This window comes from Thalia democratica, chromosome 3 (assembly GCF_965202585.1).
Source record: "Thalia democratica chromosome 3, ktThaDemo2.hap1.1, whole genome shotgun sequence".
Lineage (NCBI taxonomy): Eukaryota > Metazoa > Chordata > Thaliacea > Salpida > Salpidae > Thalia > Thalia democratica.
The window spans coordinates 45,552,414-45,573,230 of record NC_139167.1 but is presented as its reverse complement, the minus strand read 5'-3'; the positions used below and the strand labels follow the sequence as shown (position 1 = coordinate 45,573,230).

The following is a 20,817-nucleotide window of genomic DNA, read 5'->3' as shown; positions in this document are numbered from 1 at the left end:
ACTTTTTTTTTTAAACCATAGAGTTCGTTGATAGTTACTACAGTGCTTCCTCGCTAATCCGGCCAAGTTGGGTAAGATTTTTTTGAAAATACGGCCGGATTTGCCTTTGGCCGGATAAGAACAAAATATCGCTTTTTTTACAAATTATCTACCTTAGTTATATTATGAATGTATATAACAAAACGTACTATAAAACTTCTGTCAATTTAATTTATTTTACTTTTTAAACTTTTCTTCGCCTCTTAAAATGTCATTTAAAGTTGACTTACTAATGTTAAACTGGCTCATTATAACAGCTTTAGGCACATTATTGTTTGCCATTTCGCAAACTTTTAACTTGTTTTCAATTGCTAGTTGAACGCGTTTTCGTTTCTTTGCTGTCTTATCCATTTTTTAACCAGATATGTTGATTGTAGTATATTAAAGTGTAACTTGCTTAGCAAAGACAAAAAAATTGCAAATGAATAATAAACAAGTTTGTTACAACTGAGCGGGAAAAGTATGAAAAAAAACTTAAGATTATATAAATGATACTTTATTATGACGTAACAATATATTGCTTGCATACTTATAAAACGTAGATTGAATACTTTTTCGAAGTAAAATGAAATTAAACGCTAAAAACGCTAAAGTAAATAAGTCGACTTCTCGACTAAAACCGGCCGGATTAGCGAGGAACCGGATTAGCGAGGACCGGATTAGCGAGGAAGCACTGTACTGACATAAATATTATACATAATTATACGTGTTTTTTTTTTCTAATGTGTGTTAATATTTTATAAACTCCGTAGATCTGTTCTTGGATTTATTTGAGAGCAGTGAAACGCCGTTAATCGGAAAAAAGTTTTAACACAAAAACATCTGTGGTATATATTCTGATAAGCTTAGCTTATCAGGATCTCTAGAATTTAACGCCTTTTAGTGTTACATCTTATAATTAAGAGCATTATGTTATAATTCTTAATTTCAATCAACTATTCGTGTTGTTACTCAACTATAATAGAAATTAAATTTATAGATTTTTATGTAATAATTAAACAATGTTGACTTATTTGTATTAAACTAAATATTTTGATTGTGTACAAAATTATTTTTAATCGTAAGGTTTTTTAAATAAACAAATTTTGTGTTGAATATTAATGAACTAACAACTCTTTATACTTTACTTTATCAACGTTTAATTCAATTTAAATAGGTTTGAAAACATTTGAATTTATTATTTTTGTTATTACTCAAAAATATTTTAATGAAAATCTTCAAAACATTTGTATTTGGAATATAAAATTTTTCTTTGAAGTAGCGAAAAAAGCCAGAACTCAAGCAGAATTTTCAACACAGTCTTTATACAGATTTGTTTTCCAAGCTATCACTACATAAGTTTATGAACTTTTAAGCGTTGTAAAAATATTTTAAAATTGAATAATATAGTCTATAATTTACTTAACAATATTTAAATATAAAAGAATACTTAATTTTATGAGAATAAGATTAATTTTAATCTATCTATTTTTCATTAGTTGTAACATATTTTTTACAAAGTAACCTGTGCAAATTTTTACTATTTAGAAACGCTTTAAAATGTCTGAAAACAAACCAGGTAGTTTTTTTATAAAGGTTACAAGAACTTGAACGTGTTTCGTTGCTAAATTACAGATTGAAGGTTTTTCTATGTTATGATAATCTTTTTCAACATAGTATTTCTGCAAGTATATGTTATTGAAAGTTTTTAATAGAATGAAAAAACAATATTGTCGACCTCAACATTAGGTTAATTTACAAAATAATACTTTTTTTCTTTTTTATTCAATATAATTATTATGATTATTATAAAACTTTAAAGCAATTAAAATTTACATCATTTATTAGATATATAAAAATAATTTAAGTGAAAAAAAAAAGTTATAATACGAGTGAAATATAAATTATGTCTGGTATTGGTCCTTATTAAAAAAATACAAAAAAAAATATTAACAGCTAGTTAATAAATAAGTTAATGTACTAATTTACAACAACAAAATGATTTGAACTATTTATAATGGACTACTGTTTCGGTTTTTAAATAAATATTCTAGCTGAAAAAATTAAAGTAAACATACTAAATATTTTTTCATGTTATGTTAATATGACTTTAGTTTAAGCAGAATAGCACAACACGTTTAAAAATTTGTAAAAACATAATTTAAAAAATAGAGTAAAAAAATAACTACACCAGGTGTCGGCAGGCTTAAAGTTTAGATAGTTTATTAGTTTTTAATTAAATTATTGGTAATAAATTTTATTAGCGATATTCAAAAAATTATCATAATAAAATATAACTTTAAATAAAAGTTGACAAAAAAACAACACTGCCGACCAATGTTTTACGTAGTTATGTATATATATATATATATATAAAGGTTAATGTTCAAAGTTGAACACCTTCTACTGAGCCCACTTGAAGGGCTTTTAAATAATTTATTGAAATGACGATTTTAAAAATGATTGAACATATGTTTCATAAAGACAAAAAAGATTCTCTCTAATCTTCAGCTAGTTCAAATTTAAAATAAAAAGCATTTATTTTATATATATATATAATAAGGTTATTGTTCAAACTTGAATACCTTCTACAGAGCCCACTTGAAGGACTTTTAGATAATTTATTAGAAAACTACGATTTTAAAAATACTGGTACGTATGTTTAATAAAGCTTTAATTTTTCATAAAGCTTTAATCATCAGCCAGGTAAATTCAAAATAAAAAGCACTGTACTAAACAAAGATGCAAAAGTTATGCAAAAAAACAAAAAACATTATGACGCAATACTGTGCATTACAAAAATTCAGTACAAAAATCGATCTTCCATCAAGCTAATCAAACAACTAAAATTCACAAGACAACAGTTAAATAACTATAAAATACTTCAAAATTTGTTATATTTTAAGAGGAGCTTTTTCGTATGTCGACAAGACGATATGAATTCGCTCCTCTTATTTAAACAACCTTCCTTTTTTAACGCATACATAACAGCTGTTGATTCTTTTAAGCACAGCCTACAAACAGGGTTATTACCATTTGCTATTGGCTGCGCTCTTTTTATCACCTCCCAAGTTAATTTAAAATCAATGTTTTTGCGCTTTAGACCGCAAACATACTTCGAAAGCTCAGTCTCATTTTCGTATACACCACCTTTAAAAGATTTTTTTATGGTTAGCATACCGAAATCTGAACTGAGTGGAGCATAAGCCGATGTAAACTTCTTTATAAGCCGAGGTCAAAGTTAACTGTTGCCTTGTAAATAATGTTCTCTGAACGGCAATTGCCCCTTTCAAATCATATTTACAGACATTGATTGTTTAAATAATATCAAATAAAACAATAAAATAGTACCTGGGATCTACAGGAAATGTTTTCAAACAAAGATATAGAAACCATAAATCATCACTCAATAACATTAACAAAAGACATACAACAGAACTGGCAAACTGTATTGGAATTTAAAACCTAACAATACAGACTACAAAATTAAATGGGAAATATTAAACAAGACAAAATAAAAATTCAATACTAAATTCGGCTGCAAATTTTGCAACTTATAAAAAATAGAAGTTGATAAATCAAACAAGAACATAACACTAAACAAGAAAAGCGAAAGACAAAATATATGCATTCATTACCAAAAATATTTTTTTTAGCAAAATCAAAACTAACTAAATATTAAATCAAAATAAAGCTAAGCCGCGAACAGGAATAGTTAAAAAAAAAAATTCTGATATAGTTTAAAACCTTTTTCTAATACAGTTTAAAACGTTTTTCTAAAACAACCTTTCCAAACTTTTCAAAACGCATAGGTTCTTAAACTAACAAGATCAACGTATTTTCAAACTAAACCTTTTGAAAAAAACCTTTATTATTACTATGTCATAATAGTTATAAAATTTTCAAATTCTAAATTTAAGTTTAACATTGTAAATAAACTTTAGCTTACTGATGAGTATATAAGGTTATATGTCTCATATACGAAACGGTCGTATAAACCTATTGTTTTCTATATAGTAAAACAAATATTTAGCTCCAATTCAATTTGACGAGCACTATCGACCAGAACTTTTTCAAATCTTTAAATAAATAAAAATATATATATATAAGTTATTAAACTTTATAAATTAAATCTTTCACACCGAACCCACCTTAAAGGCTTAAAAAAAAAGGTTAATTTCAAGATGTAAAACTTGAATGACTCGAGTTTCGTGCTTATGCACTCATCAACTTCAAAACAAGTTCAAAATAAAGCACAAAACAAAACAAACAAATGAAAGTTAAAAAACTATATAACTAAAGTTTAAAAATTATATATAACTATTCATAATATAAATTTAAGCGTTTGTTAACAAAAGATCCTAGCGAAACAGGTTCACTAGAATATATAATAATAATAAATTACACAGTATCCTTCTTTTATTTCACTGACATATGTTTCAGTGTGTTAAACGAGTCAACACACTTTGACTGAGCTCTGTAAAAAATAAATACTGTAAGGAAAGAAAAAAAGCTAAAGTAGGTATATAAATGTGTCCATTAAAAATAAAAATAATTGCTATATATTTTTATAGGTTAATAATAGGTAAAATACTTAATGTTTATTACAAATGTTATAAAATTATATAATATTTGTAATTATTAAGTCTAAATTAAATAAGTTAAAGTAAAACCACAAAACAAGATAACAAATCAAAATATAAACTACCTATATGAATTTGAAGGAAGTACTAATTCTAAATATTTACTGGTTACTAATCATTAAAGAAAAAAACTAATAATTATTAGATACATTTTTTTAATGATTAGTTCCCAGTAAATATTTAAAATAAGTACTTCCTTCAAATTCATGTAGGTAGTTTTTATTATGATTTGTTATCTTGTTTCTTTTACTCTAACTTATTTAATTTACACTTAATAATTACAAATATCATAAATATACCATTTGTAACTTAATGTCAATGGATTATTCATTTGTTTTATATTTTATTGCACAAAGCTTTTCAAAACTATACGAGTTTAATTCTCAAGTGATAAATTTCATTTAAACGTTCAAAATATAATTTTAAACGTTTAAATTATTACGTTCAAAAACTTTCCTATTATAGTAAATATCATGTAGTTTTATAACATTTGTATTTAAAATTAAGCATTTTATCTAATAATAACCTATAAAAATCTATAGAAATTACTTTTATTTTTAATGGACATATGTATATACCTACTTTAGCTTCTATTCTTTCCTTACGGTGTTTATTTTTTTACAGAGCTTAGTTGAAGTGCGTTGACTCGTTTAACACACAGAAACATGTGTCAGTGTAATAAAAGAAGGATACTGTATAATTATTTTTTATTATATATATATATTACAAAACACTTAAATCAGTAACAAAAAATAGCAACAAAATAAAACCAAAAACAAAAACACACAAAGCAAAACAAAACACAACTTAACTTGTACATAAACTGTTTTTAAGATAAGCTAACTAAACTTATTCAATTTTATTTGAAACTACATAATATGTTTTTTTTTGTGATTCTTTATAGAATTTTGCTATGTGCTATGTATTGTTCTGACGAAACAAGTTAAACGTTGAAACTAAGTAAACAATAAGAAAATAAGTTGTTTTTTGTATTATAAATAAATAAATATATATATAACTTGTTAGTAAAATGCGATTTCAAAAACTCTAGAACATATATTTCAAAAAGGCAAAAAAGATTGTCTTTAATCTTCAGCTAGTTCAAATTTAAAGTAAAAAGCACTTTGGTAAACAGAGATGCAAAAGTTATACAAAAATCAAAAAACAATATGACGTAAGAATTAAATATTGTACATTAAAAATATTTGGTGCAAAATTTGATCTTCCATCTAACTAAACAAACATCTTGTATAACTTTTTCATCTCTGTTTACCAAAATGCTTTTTATTTTAAATTTGAACTAGCTGAAGATTAAAGACAATCTATTTGTATTTATGAAACATATGTTCTAGAATTTTTAAAATCGCATTTTACTAATAAATTATTTAAAACCCCTTTAAGTGGGCTCTGTAGAAAGTAAAAAAGTTAAAAAAAATCACTTTATTTTCTATACATATATATATATATATATATAATTTATTGAAATGGCGATTTTAAAAATTCTGGTACATATGTTTCAAAAATATAATTTATTAATATTTTTTAATAATATTTCATAAATATAAATTATGAATAATTTATGAAACATATGTACCAGAATTTTTAAAATCGCCATTTCAATAAATTATTTAAAAGCCCTTCAAGTGGGCTCAGTAAAAGGTGTTTAAGTTTGAACATTAACCTTATTTTATATATATATATATTTATACCACAGATGTTCTTGTGCTAAAACTTTATTTCAACTTACGGCGTTTCACTGCCTTCAAATAAATATAAGAACAGATCTACGGAGTCTCAAAAAGCTCTAAGAATATATTTATATATATTTATATTAAAAAGGTTTATTTAAAGATGCAAAACTCAAAGGACTCGAGTTTTGTGAATATTCACTCATCAGCTTCAAAACAAGTTTAAAATAAAGCACAAAACAAAATCACTAATGAAAGTTAAAAATTTTTTGCATAAATAGATTATGACGTAATTTTGAAACTATCAAAAATCATGCAAAACGGCTTGTGCAAAAATTAATTTACCAATCGACAATAAACTAGCAAAAATTCATATAACTTCAGTGAGTAACTATATGTTAGGACAGATAATTGAAAGAGATAAAGATAAAATTAAGATGCAAATTGAAATTTAGGTTATTTTAAGATGAAATTAAAACTTGTTAAACTTTAAAAGCGATTTTTTTATATGTCTACAAGACGATACAAACTCGCTTCTTTTGTTTAGGCATCTCTTGTCTATAAGTGCATATACAACGGCTGATGCTTCTTTTAGACACAGCTTACATATTGGGCTATTGCCGTCGGCTATAGGCTGTGCTCTTTTTATAACTTCCCAGAATATTTCGAAGTCAATGCCGCTGCGCTTTAAGCCACAAACATACTTCGAAGGTTCAGTGTCATTTTCATATATGCCGCCTTTAAAAGATTTTTTATGATTGGCATACTTGAATCTAAACTGAGTCAAGCACAAGCCGACATAGAACCTCGTCTCAACGCTAGAGTTAACTGTGGCCTTGTAGACGATGTTCTCTGAACGGCAATTACCCCCTTTCAAATTATATTTACAGCTACCAGCGCAGCGACATTCACTTTGAATTCCTGATTTTTGATTTAAAATTTTTTGGTTGTGTGCCTTAATGATATTCTCTAAATTTGCCGTACACGAATAACTTATTCGCATATTATGTTTGTTGAAAATTTTTGTTAGCGGATTTTGTTTATTGAAGTGTTTTTTGACTAGATTTATAAATTTTCTTTCAATATTAGTTTTTACAGAATTGCTAAAAAAAGGGTTGTACCAGATTACATTTCTTTTTCTTTTGTGTTTTTGACTATTAGGTTGTTGCTCAGGTTTTTCAAATTTAAGTTTGTTGTCGTATCCGCATTTTTTCATTATTTTTTTCATATTCATCTTTAGAAAATTTTCTTCTTTGCTTGATCGTTTATTTAGGCGTTGATTTATTATGTTAGGAATTTGTTTTATAATGTTTTTAGGGTGGCTTGATTGTTTGTTGACATACATAATTTTAGCGTTTTGTTTCCTGTAAGGCATAAAAGAAATATCATTCAAGTTGAGCTTCACATCTAGGAAGTCAGTTATCAATAGTGGAGATTCGCATAGTTGCATAGTTCCGCGCCCATGTAAGAAATACATGGGCGCGGAACTATGCGAACTTGTTGGACTTTTCTTGTTAGACGGGTTAAAAGATATCTTTGGTTTAAATAGAGTTGGGTTATACAGAGACGATGGTCTAGCTGTATTGCCCAACTCTTCTGGCTTTAAAGTTGAGAAGCTAAAAAAACAAAGTCATGCTTTCTTCAAATCTATGGGGTTGAGAGTCACTGTGGAATCTCCACTAGTGATAACTGACTTCCTAGATGTGAAGCTCAACTTGAATGAGATCACTTTTATGCCTTACAGGAAACAAAACGCTAAAATTATGTATGTCAACAAACAATCAAGCCACCCTAAAAACATTATAAAACAAATTCCTAACATAATAAATCAACGCCTAAATAAACGATCAAGCAAAGAAGAAAATTTTCTAAAGACTAAAGATGAATATGAAAAAATAATGAAAAAATGCGGATACGACAACAAACTTAAATTTGAAAAACCTGAGCAACAACCTAATAGTCAAAAACACAAAAGAAAAAGAAATGTAATCTGGTACAACCCTTTTTTTAGCAATTCTGTAAAAACTAATATTGAAAGAAAATTTATAAATCTAGTCAAAAAACACTTCAATAAACAAAATCCGCTAACAAAAATTTTCAACAAACATAATATGCGAATAAGTTATTCGTGTACGGCAAATTTAGAGAATATCATTAAGGCACACAACCAAAAAATTTTAAATCAAAAATCAGGAACTCAAAGTGAATGTGGCTGCGCTGGTAGCTGTAAATATAATTTGAAAGGGGGTAATTGCCGTTCAGAGAACATCGTCTACAAGGCCACAGTTAACTCTGGCGTTGAGACGAGGTTCTATGTCGGTTTGTGCTTGACTCAGTTTAGATTCAGGTATGCCAATCATAAAAAATCTTTTAAAGGCGGCATATATGAAAATGACACTGAACTTTCGAAGTATGTTTGTGGCTTAAAGCGCAGCGGCATTGACTTCAAAATATCCTGGGAAGTTATAAAAAGAGCACAGCCTATAGCCGACGGCAATAGCCCAATATGTAAGCTGTGTCTCAAAGAAGCATCAGCCGTTGTATATGCACTGAAAGACAAGAGATGCCTAAACAAAAGAAGCGAGTTTGTATCGTCTTGTAGACATATAAAAAAGTCGCTTTTAAAGTTTAACAAGTTTTAATTTCATCTTAAAATAACCTAAATTTCAATTTGCATCTTAATTTTATCTTTATCTCTTTCAATTATCTGTCCTAATATATAGTTACTCACTGAAGTTATATGAATTTTTGCTAGTTTATTGTCGATTGGTAAATTAATTTTTGCACAAGCCGTTTTGCATGATTTTTGATAGTTTCAAAATTACGTCATAATCTATTTATGCAAAAAATTTTTAACTTTCATTAGTGATTTTGTTTTGTGCTTTATTTTAAACTTGTTTTGGAGCTGATGAGTGAATATTCACGAAACTCGAGTCCTTTGAGTTTTGCATCTTTAAATAAACCTTTTTAATAATAAAGCTCTCAAGGTGGGCTCAGTGTGAAAAATTTAATTTATTAAGTCAAATAACTTAATTTCTTTCAATTATCTGTCCTAATATATAGTTACTCACTGAAGTTATATGAATTTTTGCTAGTTTATTGTCGATTGGTATATTAATTTTTGCACAAGCCGTTTTGCATGATTTTTGATAGTTTCAAAATTACGTCATAATCTATTTATGCAAAAAAATTTTAACTTTCATTAGTGATTTTGTTTTGTGCTTTATTTTAAACTTGTTTTAAAGCTGATGAGTGAATAGTCACGAAACTCGAGTCCTTCGAGTTTTGCATCTTTAAATAAACCTTTTATATATATATATATATGTATTAATAAAACACTAAGTTTTCAAATACAATTGCTTCACTGTTCTGTTTAGAACAGATCCTCAGTTTGTTTATTGTAATAATATCTTAGAACATAAGTCAAAGTGTACATAAAAATAAGCAAAAACTTTAAGGATCGTTACGTCACTCAATAAATCATCAAAAGATATAAGACACACTAAGTTTGCATAAGCGTTCAAAGTTATTTAAAATATAAGCTTGAAAAATGTTTACAATTACTAAAATTTGATTTCGTTTATTTAAAGCTAGATTTGAGTTTAATTTGAGATCTCGTCTTTTTTCCATATTGCAGAAAGTACAGAAAGTACAGAAAGTTTTGAATTGAATGTGTTTTATGTTCGTGCTAAAATTTCTAGGTTGATGCAAAAATTTTTATTTCCATCTTTTAAACCTCATATATATTTCAAAAGCGTAGTTTTTAGTCTGTACTTACTGTTGTTAAAAAAATATTTATGTCGTGTGTACCTACTTTTAAACGATAAACCTGATGAGACAACATACTGCTTATATTTCTCTGGTGTTATTGCCGTCGCTCTATAGATAACATATGTTGATAAATAATTGCCATCCACCATGCATTTATCTCTGCAGTTGCTTTGATTTCGTTTCCCTGCCTTATCTTCTAATATTTTGCAATTATGAGACATTATCTGGATCTTCATGTTTGGCATGCACGAATACAAAGTTTTCAATAATTTGCTATTGAAAATTTTAAGGTACAGGTGCGTTGAGTCAAAGTTTCGGCTAGAAATTTCTAGAAAACTTTTGCCAATTTTAGTCTCTACCGACAAACAAAATGGTCGCGTGAAATACAGGGTATTTTTCCTTTTCCTTTTGGTCATTTTATCGTTACCAGCGTTATATTTCAAATCGTGCTTGTGACCTCCTTTAATTAACGCTTCCTGATAGTGCTCTTTCGCTCTGATAAAGGAGCTCTCAATCTTTGATATAGTTGTCAACCTTTTGTTCATGGAATTATGTACTTGGTTGAATCGAGTGTAGTTTGAATGAATTTACAATATGTAGTGTAGTTGTTTAAAAAGCTCTGGTCGATAGCGCTCGACAACTTAAATTGGAGTTAAGTATTTATAAGATTATACAAAAAACAAAAAGATTTAGACGACCATTTTGTATACGAGATATAACGGTCCACATACTCTTCAGTAAAACTAAATTTTAATAAAAAAGGTTAACAAAAATTTAGAACTAGAAAACTTTATAAGTATTATGACGTAGTAATAATATAGGTTTTAATGCAGCAAGTTAAGTTTAAAAAATACGCTGTTTTTAGTTTTGTTACTGATTTAAGAGTTTGTGCATTTTGAAAAGTTCGGAAAGGATGTATTAGAAAAATGTTCTAAACTGGTCATGTTTGCGGCTTAATTTTAGTTTAATTTAATATTTAGTTGGCTTTAATTTTTCTAAAAAAGTATTATTGGTTATTAATGCATATATTTTGTCTTTCACTTTTCTTGTTTAGTGTTATGTTCTTGCCTGATTTATCAATTTCGATTTTTTTTTTAGTTACAAAGTTTGAGCCAAATTTATTATTAAATTTTAATTTTGTTCTATTTAGTATTTCCAACTTAAATTAATATACTAGACAGAACAAAATCAAAATTTAATACTAAAATTGGCTGCATGCAGACTTTACAACTAAGTTACAAATCAAAATGTAATTAAGCATAGAAACAACTAATGTTCGTAGTGTTTACTAAAATTTTAACGTTTAACTTTCTTTTCGTTTGTTTAATGACAATTTTTTTATTTTTTTTCGATTTCGTACTTTTTTAGGCTACATAAATGGCATGTTTTGTTGTTTTTTGGTTTTGTTTTAGTTCTGCAGAGTATTTATTATTTTAAATTATAGTGTTTGTTTGCGTCTTTTTAACTCCCATATTTAGTTCGATAATTCGGTATTGTGTCCTTTTAATTTGTTATTAAAGCTTGCCTTATGGTTGCTATATCTGAATTAAATGTTATGCTTGTTGTTCCAACGTAAGATTTTGTAAAGTTGTTTATTTTTATAGTAGCTCGGTAGATTATATAGCGTAACTAATATGTACATATATTTGTTTATATTTGTTCCAAGAGAAGTTTATTTTTGTGCAACTTTATATATGTACATATATATGTATAGAAAATAGTATGATTCTATAAACTTAATCACTTTCCATAGAGCCCACTTGAAGGGGTTTTAAATGATTTATAATGAAAATTCGATTAAAAAAACGGAACATACGTTTCATAAAAGCAGTAAAATTAAATTAAACAAACCGTACTAGCTGAAGATTAAATTTTTTTTTTGATTTTATGAAACGTTCTGGTTTTTTCAAATCGAATTCTTTTAATAAATTATATATATATGTATAAACAATAGACGATAAATAATTAGGTCCCAGGGGGGGACGAGCACAATAAACTACTTTTAATAAATTATCTCATATAGTTTAATATTTAGTTTTAAATCTTTTAAAATCTTTAATATAAACTTTAAAAAATCTGAACTTAAAATAATAATAATAACTAATAAGGTTATAGTAAGTAATTGTATAAAGTCTACTTATTTGTATATAAAGCCAAAACTCGGTATGTTAACTTTTAAATACAGTAAACTTTCTTTTAGTACGCATTTTTGGACTGTGTTTAAAAAGCGTAAGTAATATGTACTAGTATAAATTTTAAACATAAAGCTTTGGCTCGAAAGTTCGTACTTAATATTATATTGTTCTGGACATGACGTTAAAATGTATTTAAGTGGTTTACGACTCGATAACCGAAAGGTTTTTTCGTGCACCAAGTCCTAGGACCAAATATTTTGAGTGATTTTTTTTGTCGTTCAATAAAAAATATATATGCGTACTTTAGGAGTACATATCCAAAAGAAAGATTACTGTATTTTTCAAACATAATCTCACATTATTAAAAAATTTAAAAGCATGTAAATAGTTTCTTTTGATAAACTAATAATAACGTATGAAAAATTTATACCTTAAAATTTTTTCTTTAAATTTTATATGACATACCACTGCTGTAAATGTTGCCTTTAAGTCCATATAAAAGTTGTTAATGTTTACACTAAAAAAAAATCATAAAAAAGTTATAAATTATATTCATAAACAAACCCATCCATTAACGATTGCTGGGTTTTCTCTATAGTCTTGAAAAGCTTTCCGTACATAGTTTGTCAAGTATTTTTCTTCTTGAAAAGTTAAAGCAATTCTCTGTTTTATGTTTTTTAATAATTTATTAGAAAAGCTGTGTCGATTTGTAAACTACCTTGGTTAGTGCTCTATTTGAATGTTGTTCAAAACTTTTATGCTTATACTTTTTTCTTTTCGATTGCATTTGAATTGGAGATAGCAGACCTTGAATAATATTTTTATTTATAGCTAAGCTAAAGGTTTTTATACATCAAAAAGCAAACTTCTTGCTATAAGAATGTTACTACACAGTAAACCTATTAGCAAAACTTTTATTTATTTAGGTTTAAAATTTTTAAATGGTAATTTTTTTTAATAAATTCATCTCTTGCGAATCTACGCATATTGTGTCCACAGCAAAAGTGCGTAGCTAAACGAGACATCGTAAATAAATGAGAGGTAGCAAATATACCCGCTATATTGCCTGTTTTCTTATAATACATTTGATTAGATACAGTTTGAGAACTTTCCCACTTTTGTTATTTACAAAAATTGTTTAAAATCAAGTGGTATATAAATTTGAAAAGTGTTTTAATAAAAAATATTTATGTGTATATAATGTATTAATTGTTGTTTTTTCCTTGCCCATTTAAGATTAAACTTGTTTAATACCATGCAGGACAAGTTTTATCATAGGTGGGAAAGGAACAAATTAACTAAAAATAAGAGATTTCTTGAGTTGTAATGTAACTTAATTCCATAAATATTGTGAGGAATTGAAATTTTTACCTTGTTTAATTTAAAGGTATAACAAGGGGTTACGACACTTAACATATAAAGAGCGTTGCCATATAGTTTATTCAACTGTCATACAAACATAATTTTGCAAAGTCTAAACAATTATAGAAAGAGTTTACCATTTAAAGTCATGTACAATAAGTTAAATATATTGTTAACTCAAAGTAAAAAAAAAACAATATTTAAGTTTTATTTTGTTTTTTTTATTATAAAAGCGTAACTAAATGAGAGTTCGTAACCAAACGAGTGCGTAGATTCGCCAAAGGTAAATGTAAGTATTGTTTCTATAAAGTTTTTATATTTACAAAAAAAGTTATATCTGAAAGAGTTTATAAGGCTGACGATTAGAAAGTAGAGCTTATAATTTAGAATACTTTAAATAAAAGTGATGTTCATGAAATCATCTCAGTATTGTATAATTTCTTTAAAATTACATACACATGTCAACACTAAATATGTTGCCTGTTTAATTTATTTCATTTAGTAAATTTGAATTACAGAGGCTTGTCACAGTGTTTATATGTGATAGTATAGGGGTGGGCAACGTACGGCTAGCAGACGGGATTCGGTCTAGCGGAAGGAAATCGACCGGCCCGCCATGTTTATATAATTTAAGCGGAATTCAGCCCGCGAAAAGTAACACTGCTGCCCGCGAGCATGTATATCTGGCCCGCTAAATCAAATGTTTAGTCTTACATCATATATTCTGGGATTTGAAATAAAGAGAAACAAGGTAATAGTTAGAATTTACGGGAGATTGGAAACTTACACTAAAATTCAATTAGTATTAGTATTTGGTCATAATAAATTGAATAATTGAAAAATTTTTGTGATTTATGTGAAATTAAAATGCTTGAAGCATGAAATTTTATTTTTATACTGATTTTAAATTACTAAATTTAAATAAATTAGTGTTTATAGTTTTAAAGTCAAGGACAATTTAACTTTATTAAAACTTTCTTGTAATTTTTATCAAGCATATTTTTATATTATAAATTAATTTTACTTTATCGGTTTTTCATCAAGCAGATATTTTTTAAAATAGTTTTGTTGAAAGAGCCAAGATATATGTTTAACGACTTAGTATTTCTTCTTTAAACTTTAGTTAAAGTTTAAAAAGTGTAATCTTTTTTTGTTCTTTTCATTTTCTGAAGTTTATAACATTTTGAGCAAAATACAATTGAATTAGAAAAGTAATTTATTTTTTAATTTCAACTTTAGAGTTTTTTGTGTACAGTATTTAATATTATTAATGTCATAGAAAATAGTGAGTTTCAAAAAAATCGAAGTTTATTATTGTACTAATAAAGTTTAAGTGTAATTTGATTTTTACAGTAATTTTTTGCAATTTCAAAAGCCATAGCTAGACAAGAAACAAAAAACTTATAACATTTATACATATGTAATAACATTGTTTATTGAACGACAAAAAAGCGTTCAGAAAGTTTGGTCGAAGAACCTTGTGTACCACAAAACCTTTCAGTAATCGAGTTCTATACTACGGACACAGTCTAGTGTCTTGTCCAGGAACAAATCGCAGTCAAATTTTTTTTAATAAGTTTTATTTAAAGTTTATTTATTTTCAAACCTAATAATTACAGTTTTTTCGACCGTCATCAACAAAGTTGAGATGTTTCGCGCCATTAGAAATAAATAATGAACTTCACCACACAACCAACAACAACTTTAGTGCATATGTACTTAAGCCCGCTTGCTTATATATCAACAACGGTTTCTTGCGACTATGCCTGCCCGATGAGTCCTAACAAGGACAAAACCGATCGTAGGTTGTCTCGGATGCCGTTATTTTTGGTCGTGTGGTGAAGTTCACTATTTAAACAAACATGATACTCAATAGAACTTTTTTTTGGTAGGCTTTGCATACATAAGTCAAATTTTATTTATTTTGCATTAACCGCAAACAACAATCCATTAAGCTTTTTCTTCTGTATACTGTTACAAAATAGGGGTCGGCAAACTGCGGCCAATAAAGGATAAAAAAGCGGTCCGTGAGTATGTTTTTATTTTAAATGGGATGCAACCCATTCAACAAACGCTGTTTGCGAAAGAAAAAAAAAAACTAGATATTCTGAGGTTTGAAGTGAAGAGCAACAAATAGGTATTAGGTAATAATTTAAGTGAAACAAAAACATTTACACTAAATATTTTGGAAAAGTAAAAATTGAAACTACAACTGCGGCCAACGAATATTTTTGTTTTCTAAATTTGGCCCACAACCGCCAAACGCCCTAGTTGTTTTTTCTCATTAAAAATTATAATTTTCAAAGCTAATACTTTTTTATATAAAACGCATAAAACTATGGGGTTTGAGAACACGTATATAGACAAAGTTTTTCAATCAAATTTACCAGAACCTTTTAGGATGCCTTTATCAAGGCCATATCTCAGGGTATGTTTTTATTTAAAATGGTTTGACCAAAAATACGCTTGTTTAAGTTTAACAAAAGTAAGTACCTGAAAAAATAAAATAGAGTGCCGGTAAAATGATAACTGAAATTTTAAAATTATTTGATTAAAATTTTTGTATAAATTTTACCAAGACTTTTCAAAAATCGCATCTACTGATGTGTGTTACCCCATAGTTGTACAAGATATTTACTTGAAGCTTTTTGAATATAAAGTAACAGCTATACTTACCATGTATACATAATTAAAAAATTAAAAAAGTAAACTTAACAAAAAGCGAGATTTTTGTTTCCTAAAAGTTTTGATTATTACGTAATAAAATGATGCCCCAAGACATAAGCCTTTTTATTTTGTAGACAAATTTTCGAAGCCAAATTTTTTTTTATTCTATGTTTGCAACAATTTTAAGTTTATTTTTGGGTAACTACTTTTTTCGGCTGTAACAAGCGTATTTTTAGTCTAATCATTTTGAGTAAAATATCGCCTCAAGATATGGCCTTAATAAAGACATCCTAAAAAATTCTGGTCAAATTGAGTGAATAAATTTGTCTGTAAACGTTTTCTCAATGCCCATAGTTTTATGTGTTTTCATATAAAAAAGTGTTAATATATAAAAATTTAATATAATTAATATATTATAAAAACTAATATAAAAAGTGTTCATATAAAATGTAAATTGTAATGTGAAAAAACAACTATTCAAATGTCTGCTGACCCCTGTTATAAAGATAACTCATAAGTTTAGTAATAAAACTGCCCATTTTGAAAAATTGCAAAAATTATGTCGCATAAAACAAAAATTGAACAATTTTAGAGTAAATTATATGTTTAAAAAGACCTTACCAAAAAATCATACACAAGATTTGTACAAAAACTCTTAAATCAGTCCAGGACACAATCAATTTTTTGTTTGTGATTTTTCTACGGCATCAATAATTAGAAAAAATCAAATGACAGTTTTGAAAAATCTACAAATTTTTATTGCACATTACACAAATTTAAAACGTTTTCAGATTTACAATCCGTCCTCATAAACTTTCAAAAAATTATACAAAAAAGTTAGAAAAAATAATCAAATTGAAATAAAATTCTAAAATTTTATAAAAAGTTTACAATAAAAATACCTACTCCCAGAAGATCTTTGTATGGATAACTTTTTACTGCAGTAAAGATACCCTTAAAGTTACCAACCTGTTTTAAGCAGACAGACACACCGAAATGGATAGAAAGCTTTAAATGTAGTTTAAAATTGTTATGTTAAATTTTATTAGGTTTATATTTTTTTTACATAACAGAACTTACTGTAGTTATACATACAGCCAAAATGATTTTTGAGCAAAAGTTTTCAAGGGCTACATGACAATTTAAATTCCGACAATTCAAATTCTCAAAAGAATGTTTAAATGATCACAACTCAAAAAGTTATACATATAAAAAAAAAAACATAAACTAAAGAGTTATAGGTTTAATTATTAAGACTATGATAGTATTTAAAAAAAAATTAAAAGATAACTTTTAGAAATACTTACTAATTTAGAAATACTAAAAATTACTATTATTTAAAATTAACTAACGAAATATAAATTTAATCGTTTGTTAACAGATATCCTAGCGAAGCAAGTTTACTTAAATATATAATAACAAAGTTTCATAGTACTCTTTTTAATTAAACTAACATATGTTTCTGTGTATTAACAAGTTAACACATGTCAAGTGAGCTCTGTAAAAAAAATAAATACTGTATTTAAAGAATAGAAGCTAAAGTAATTGTATCTGTGTATTTACTAAAGATAAGTACAATTACTATAAATTAATAGTTAAATATAGATACAATATATACTGTTTAAATTCGACTGCTAAAAAATTTAATAATATTATAATACTTGTAATGATTAAATCTAAATTATAATAAAAGTGAAATAAAATAAAAACTAAAATAACAAATCAAAATATCAGCTACTTACATGAATTTTGCAGTATTTTGACAGGTATTGTACCAAACCAGAAATGGAATGGAGCATCCTTTACCAAACCAACAGCAACATCGGTGGTGCAAGTAAGATCTGCCATTAGTAACCTTGAACGAATGGCGATTGCAGCAGAAAATAGTAAACAGTTACTAAACAAAAGACATGATGTTTTATACAACTGTGGACACAACCGACGGTTCTTTTTCAAATAACATCTTGGCGCTTTTTCACCTTTCTTTTTTGGTTTACTTAACACATACACACTCACTTTAAATATATTGATATAATTGCATGTATATCCTAAATCTATACATATCTATATAAAAACAAATTGTACAGTAATCTTCGTTTATTGTACCAACATATGTTTCTGTGTGTTAACGAATCAACACACTTCAACTGGGTTCTGTAAAAAAAATAATTACTGTAATGAAAGAGTAGAAGCATAGAATAAAGTAAGTGTATACATGTTTTTTATTAAAATTATTACTACAGATAATAGTTAATACTAGGTAAAATACTTAATATTAAATCCGACTGTTATAAAACTATATAATATTTGTAATTATTAAGTCTAAAACACTTAAAGTAAACTAAAATACACAACAAAATAACAAATTATAATATAAACAAAGCACTCACGTTAATGGAAAAATAAACTGATTCAAATTTACTGTTGTTAATGAATGAACGAAATACATTCATTACATCTAATAATTACATCACGATATAAATGAGGTTATTTCAACTGTTTTATTTGTATTGCAAAGTTTGTTAATTTAGCTTTTATGCTTGTAATCTATTTTGGACAAAAATAAAACATCAAACATTAGTTAGTGAATCAATAAAATTTAATAAGACTTAACAACGGCGAAACAACAAAAGTCACAGAAACTCAATGTAACATGTATATTGTATATTAAATGCTCGTAAAGATTAAATCAAAGTTATATACAATTAGGAAGCAGATTTAGTTCAAATGTAAAAATAAAAACTGAAAAAAATTACAATTTTAGAAACCAAAACCCAAAAAAAACCAAACTTGTTATTGAGCTTACAAAGTACTGACCGATAATTAAGTTGCAGCGACATAAATAAAATCACAATGACTTAATTAAACAGTTGAAATAACCTCATTTATATTGTAATGTAATTATTAGATGTAATGAATGTATTTCGTTCATTCATTAACAACAGTAAATTTGAATCAGTTTATTTTTCCATTAACGTGAGTGCTTTGTTTATATTATAATTTGTTATTTTGTTGTGTATTTTAGTTTACTTTAAGTGTTTTAGACTTAATAATTACAAATATTATATAGTTTTATAACAGTCGGATTTAATATTAAGTATTTTACCTAGTATTAACTATTATCTGTAGTAATTATTTTAATAAAAAACATGTATACAACTACTTTATTCTATGCTTCTATTCTTTCATTACAGTAATTATTTTTTTTTACAGAACCCAGTTGAAGTGTATTGATTCGTTAACACACATAAACACATGTTGGTACAATAAAGGAAGATTACTGTACAATTTGTTTTTATTTATATTCTAGTGAAGTTATTACACTAGGATCTTTTGTTAGCAAACGATTGAACCAATATTTTTAACAGTTACATATCTATATATTCTTTTTACACATTTATTTTTATGCATGTCATCTTTAATTCTCCTATTTGTTTTTTGTCTCTTACTCAAGTTTATTTTTCGAGTTTATTCATGTGTTAATTTCCAAATTTAATCGGAAGCCTGTATTCAAATCACAAATAAACCATGTTTTTTTACCTACTAAGCACAATAGATCGGCGAGAGGTTTTTAATGCAGGTTTATACTAAGCACATAACCACCTTGTTACTTTACATTGATATTATTCATAAATTCGTATTTTCGTATTATTATTATTATGTTGTTTATTGTGCAATGTTGGACTCAGGCATCAAAACATGAGCCACTTAAACAGGACACACAAAAAGAGAAAAAGAAAATAAACTTATATTCAAAACTTTAAGATAAATTATATATATATATATATATATATAAACATAATTTAAATGAAAACACAAAGTTAAACACAATATGATATACAAATGAACTAAATTAAAAATTCAATTCAAAAAATTCAAACTTATATGTTACTTAGTACACACAACAAAGAAGTTTGTCTAAAATAATCGCTTATAAAACAAAATTCATAATTACAAAATAAATAAGTAAACTAATAGTTTGTAGGGGGGAGGCGTAGGGAAACGAATATTTTTTCTTTTGTTTATAGTGGAAAATTAGTGAATTTTGCTGGTATTTATTGTAATTTAATCAAATCTTTTTAGCTTTAAACGAAATTGTTCAACCCCCTCACAAGATACTATATCCTGAGGTAGTCTGTTCCACATAGCTTTTGATCTGTGAAAAAATGCGCCGTGCCACTGACTGTTTTGAAAATCATGTTTACATTTTATTTTCAAATTATTTCCTCTTAGTTGATATTTATTTCGGGAAAAATTAAAAAACTGGTTAAAAAAACTTTTATATTTGCCATTGATAATTTTGTAAAGAGTTAAAAGATCAAATTCCCACCTTCTATATTTCAGTGATTCTAAGCCAAATTTAATCATTCTATCATTATATGATGTGTAAGATATGTTGCAACGACTACAAATATGACGGGTAAAACTCCTTTTCAAAGATTCAATTTTATTAATATCTTTTTTTAAATGGGGTGACCGAATTTGGGTACTAAACTCAAGTTTAGGGCGAACGTAAGTTTTAAATAGTTTTGT

At 26.7% G+C, this 20,817-nt stretch overlaps 1 protein-coding gene across 1 annotated transcript in view; it reads right to left on the bottom strand.

Moving 5' to 3' along the window:
• The window catches only part of LOC145832316 (bile acid receptor-like), a 43,927-nt gene that overhangs the window by 12,449 nt on the left and 10,661 nt on the right, over positions 1–20,817 (bottom strand). Inside the window, exons 3-4 of the mRNA XM_082939636.1 lie at positions 12,974–13,062; positions 1,595–1,700 (exon numbers count right to left, since the gene is read on the bottom strand). Coding sequence (XP_082795762.1) covers positions 1,595–1,700; positions 12,974–13,062 — 195 coding nt within the window. The remainder of the gene's footprint in view (positions 1–1,594; positions 1,701–12,973; positions 13,063–20,817) is intronic.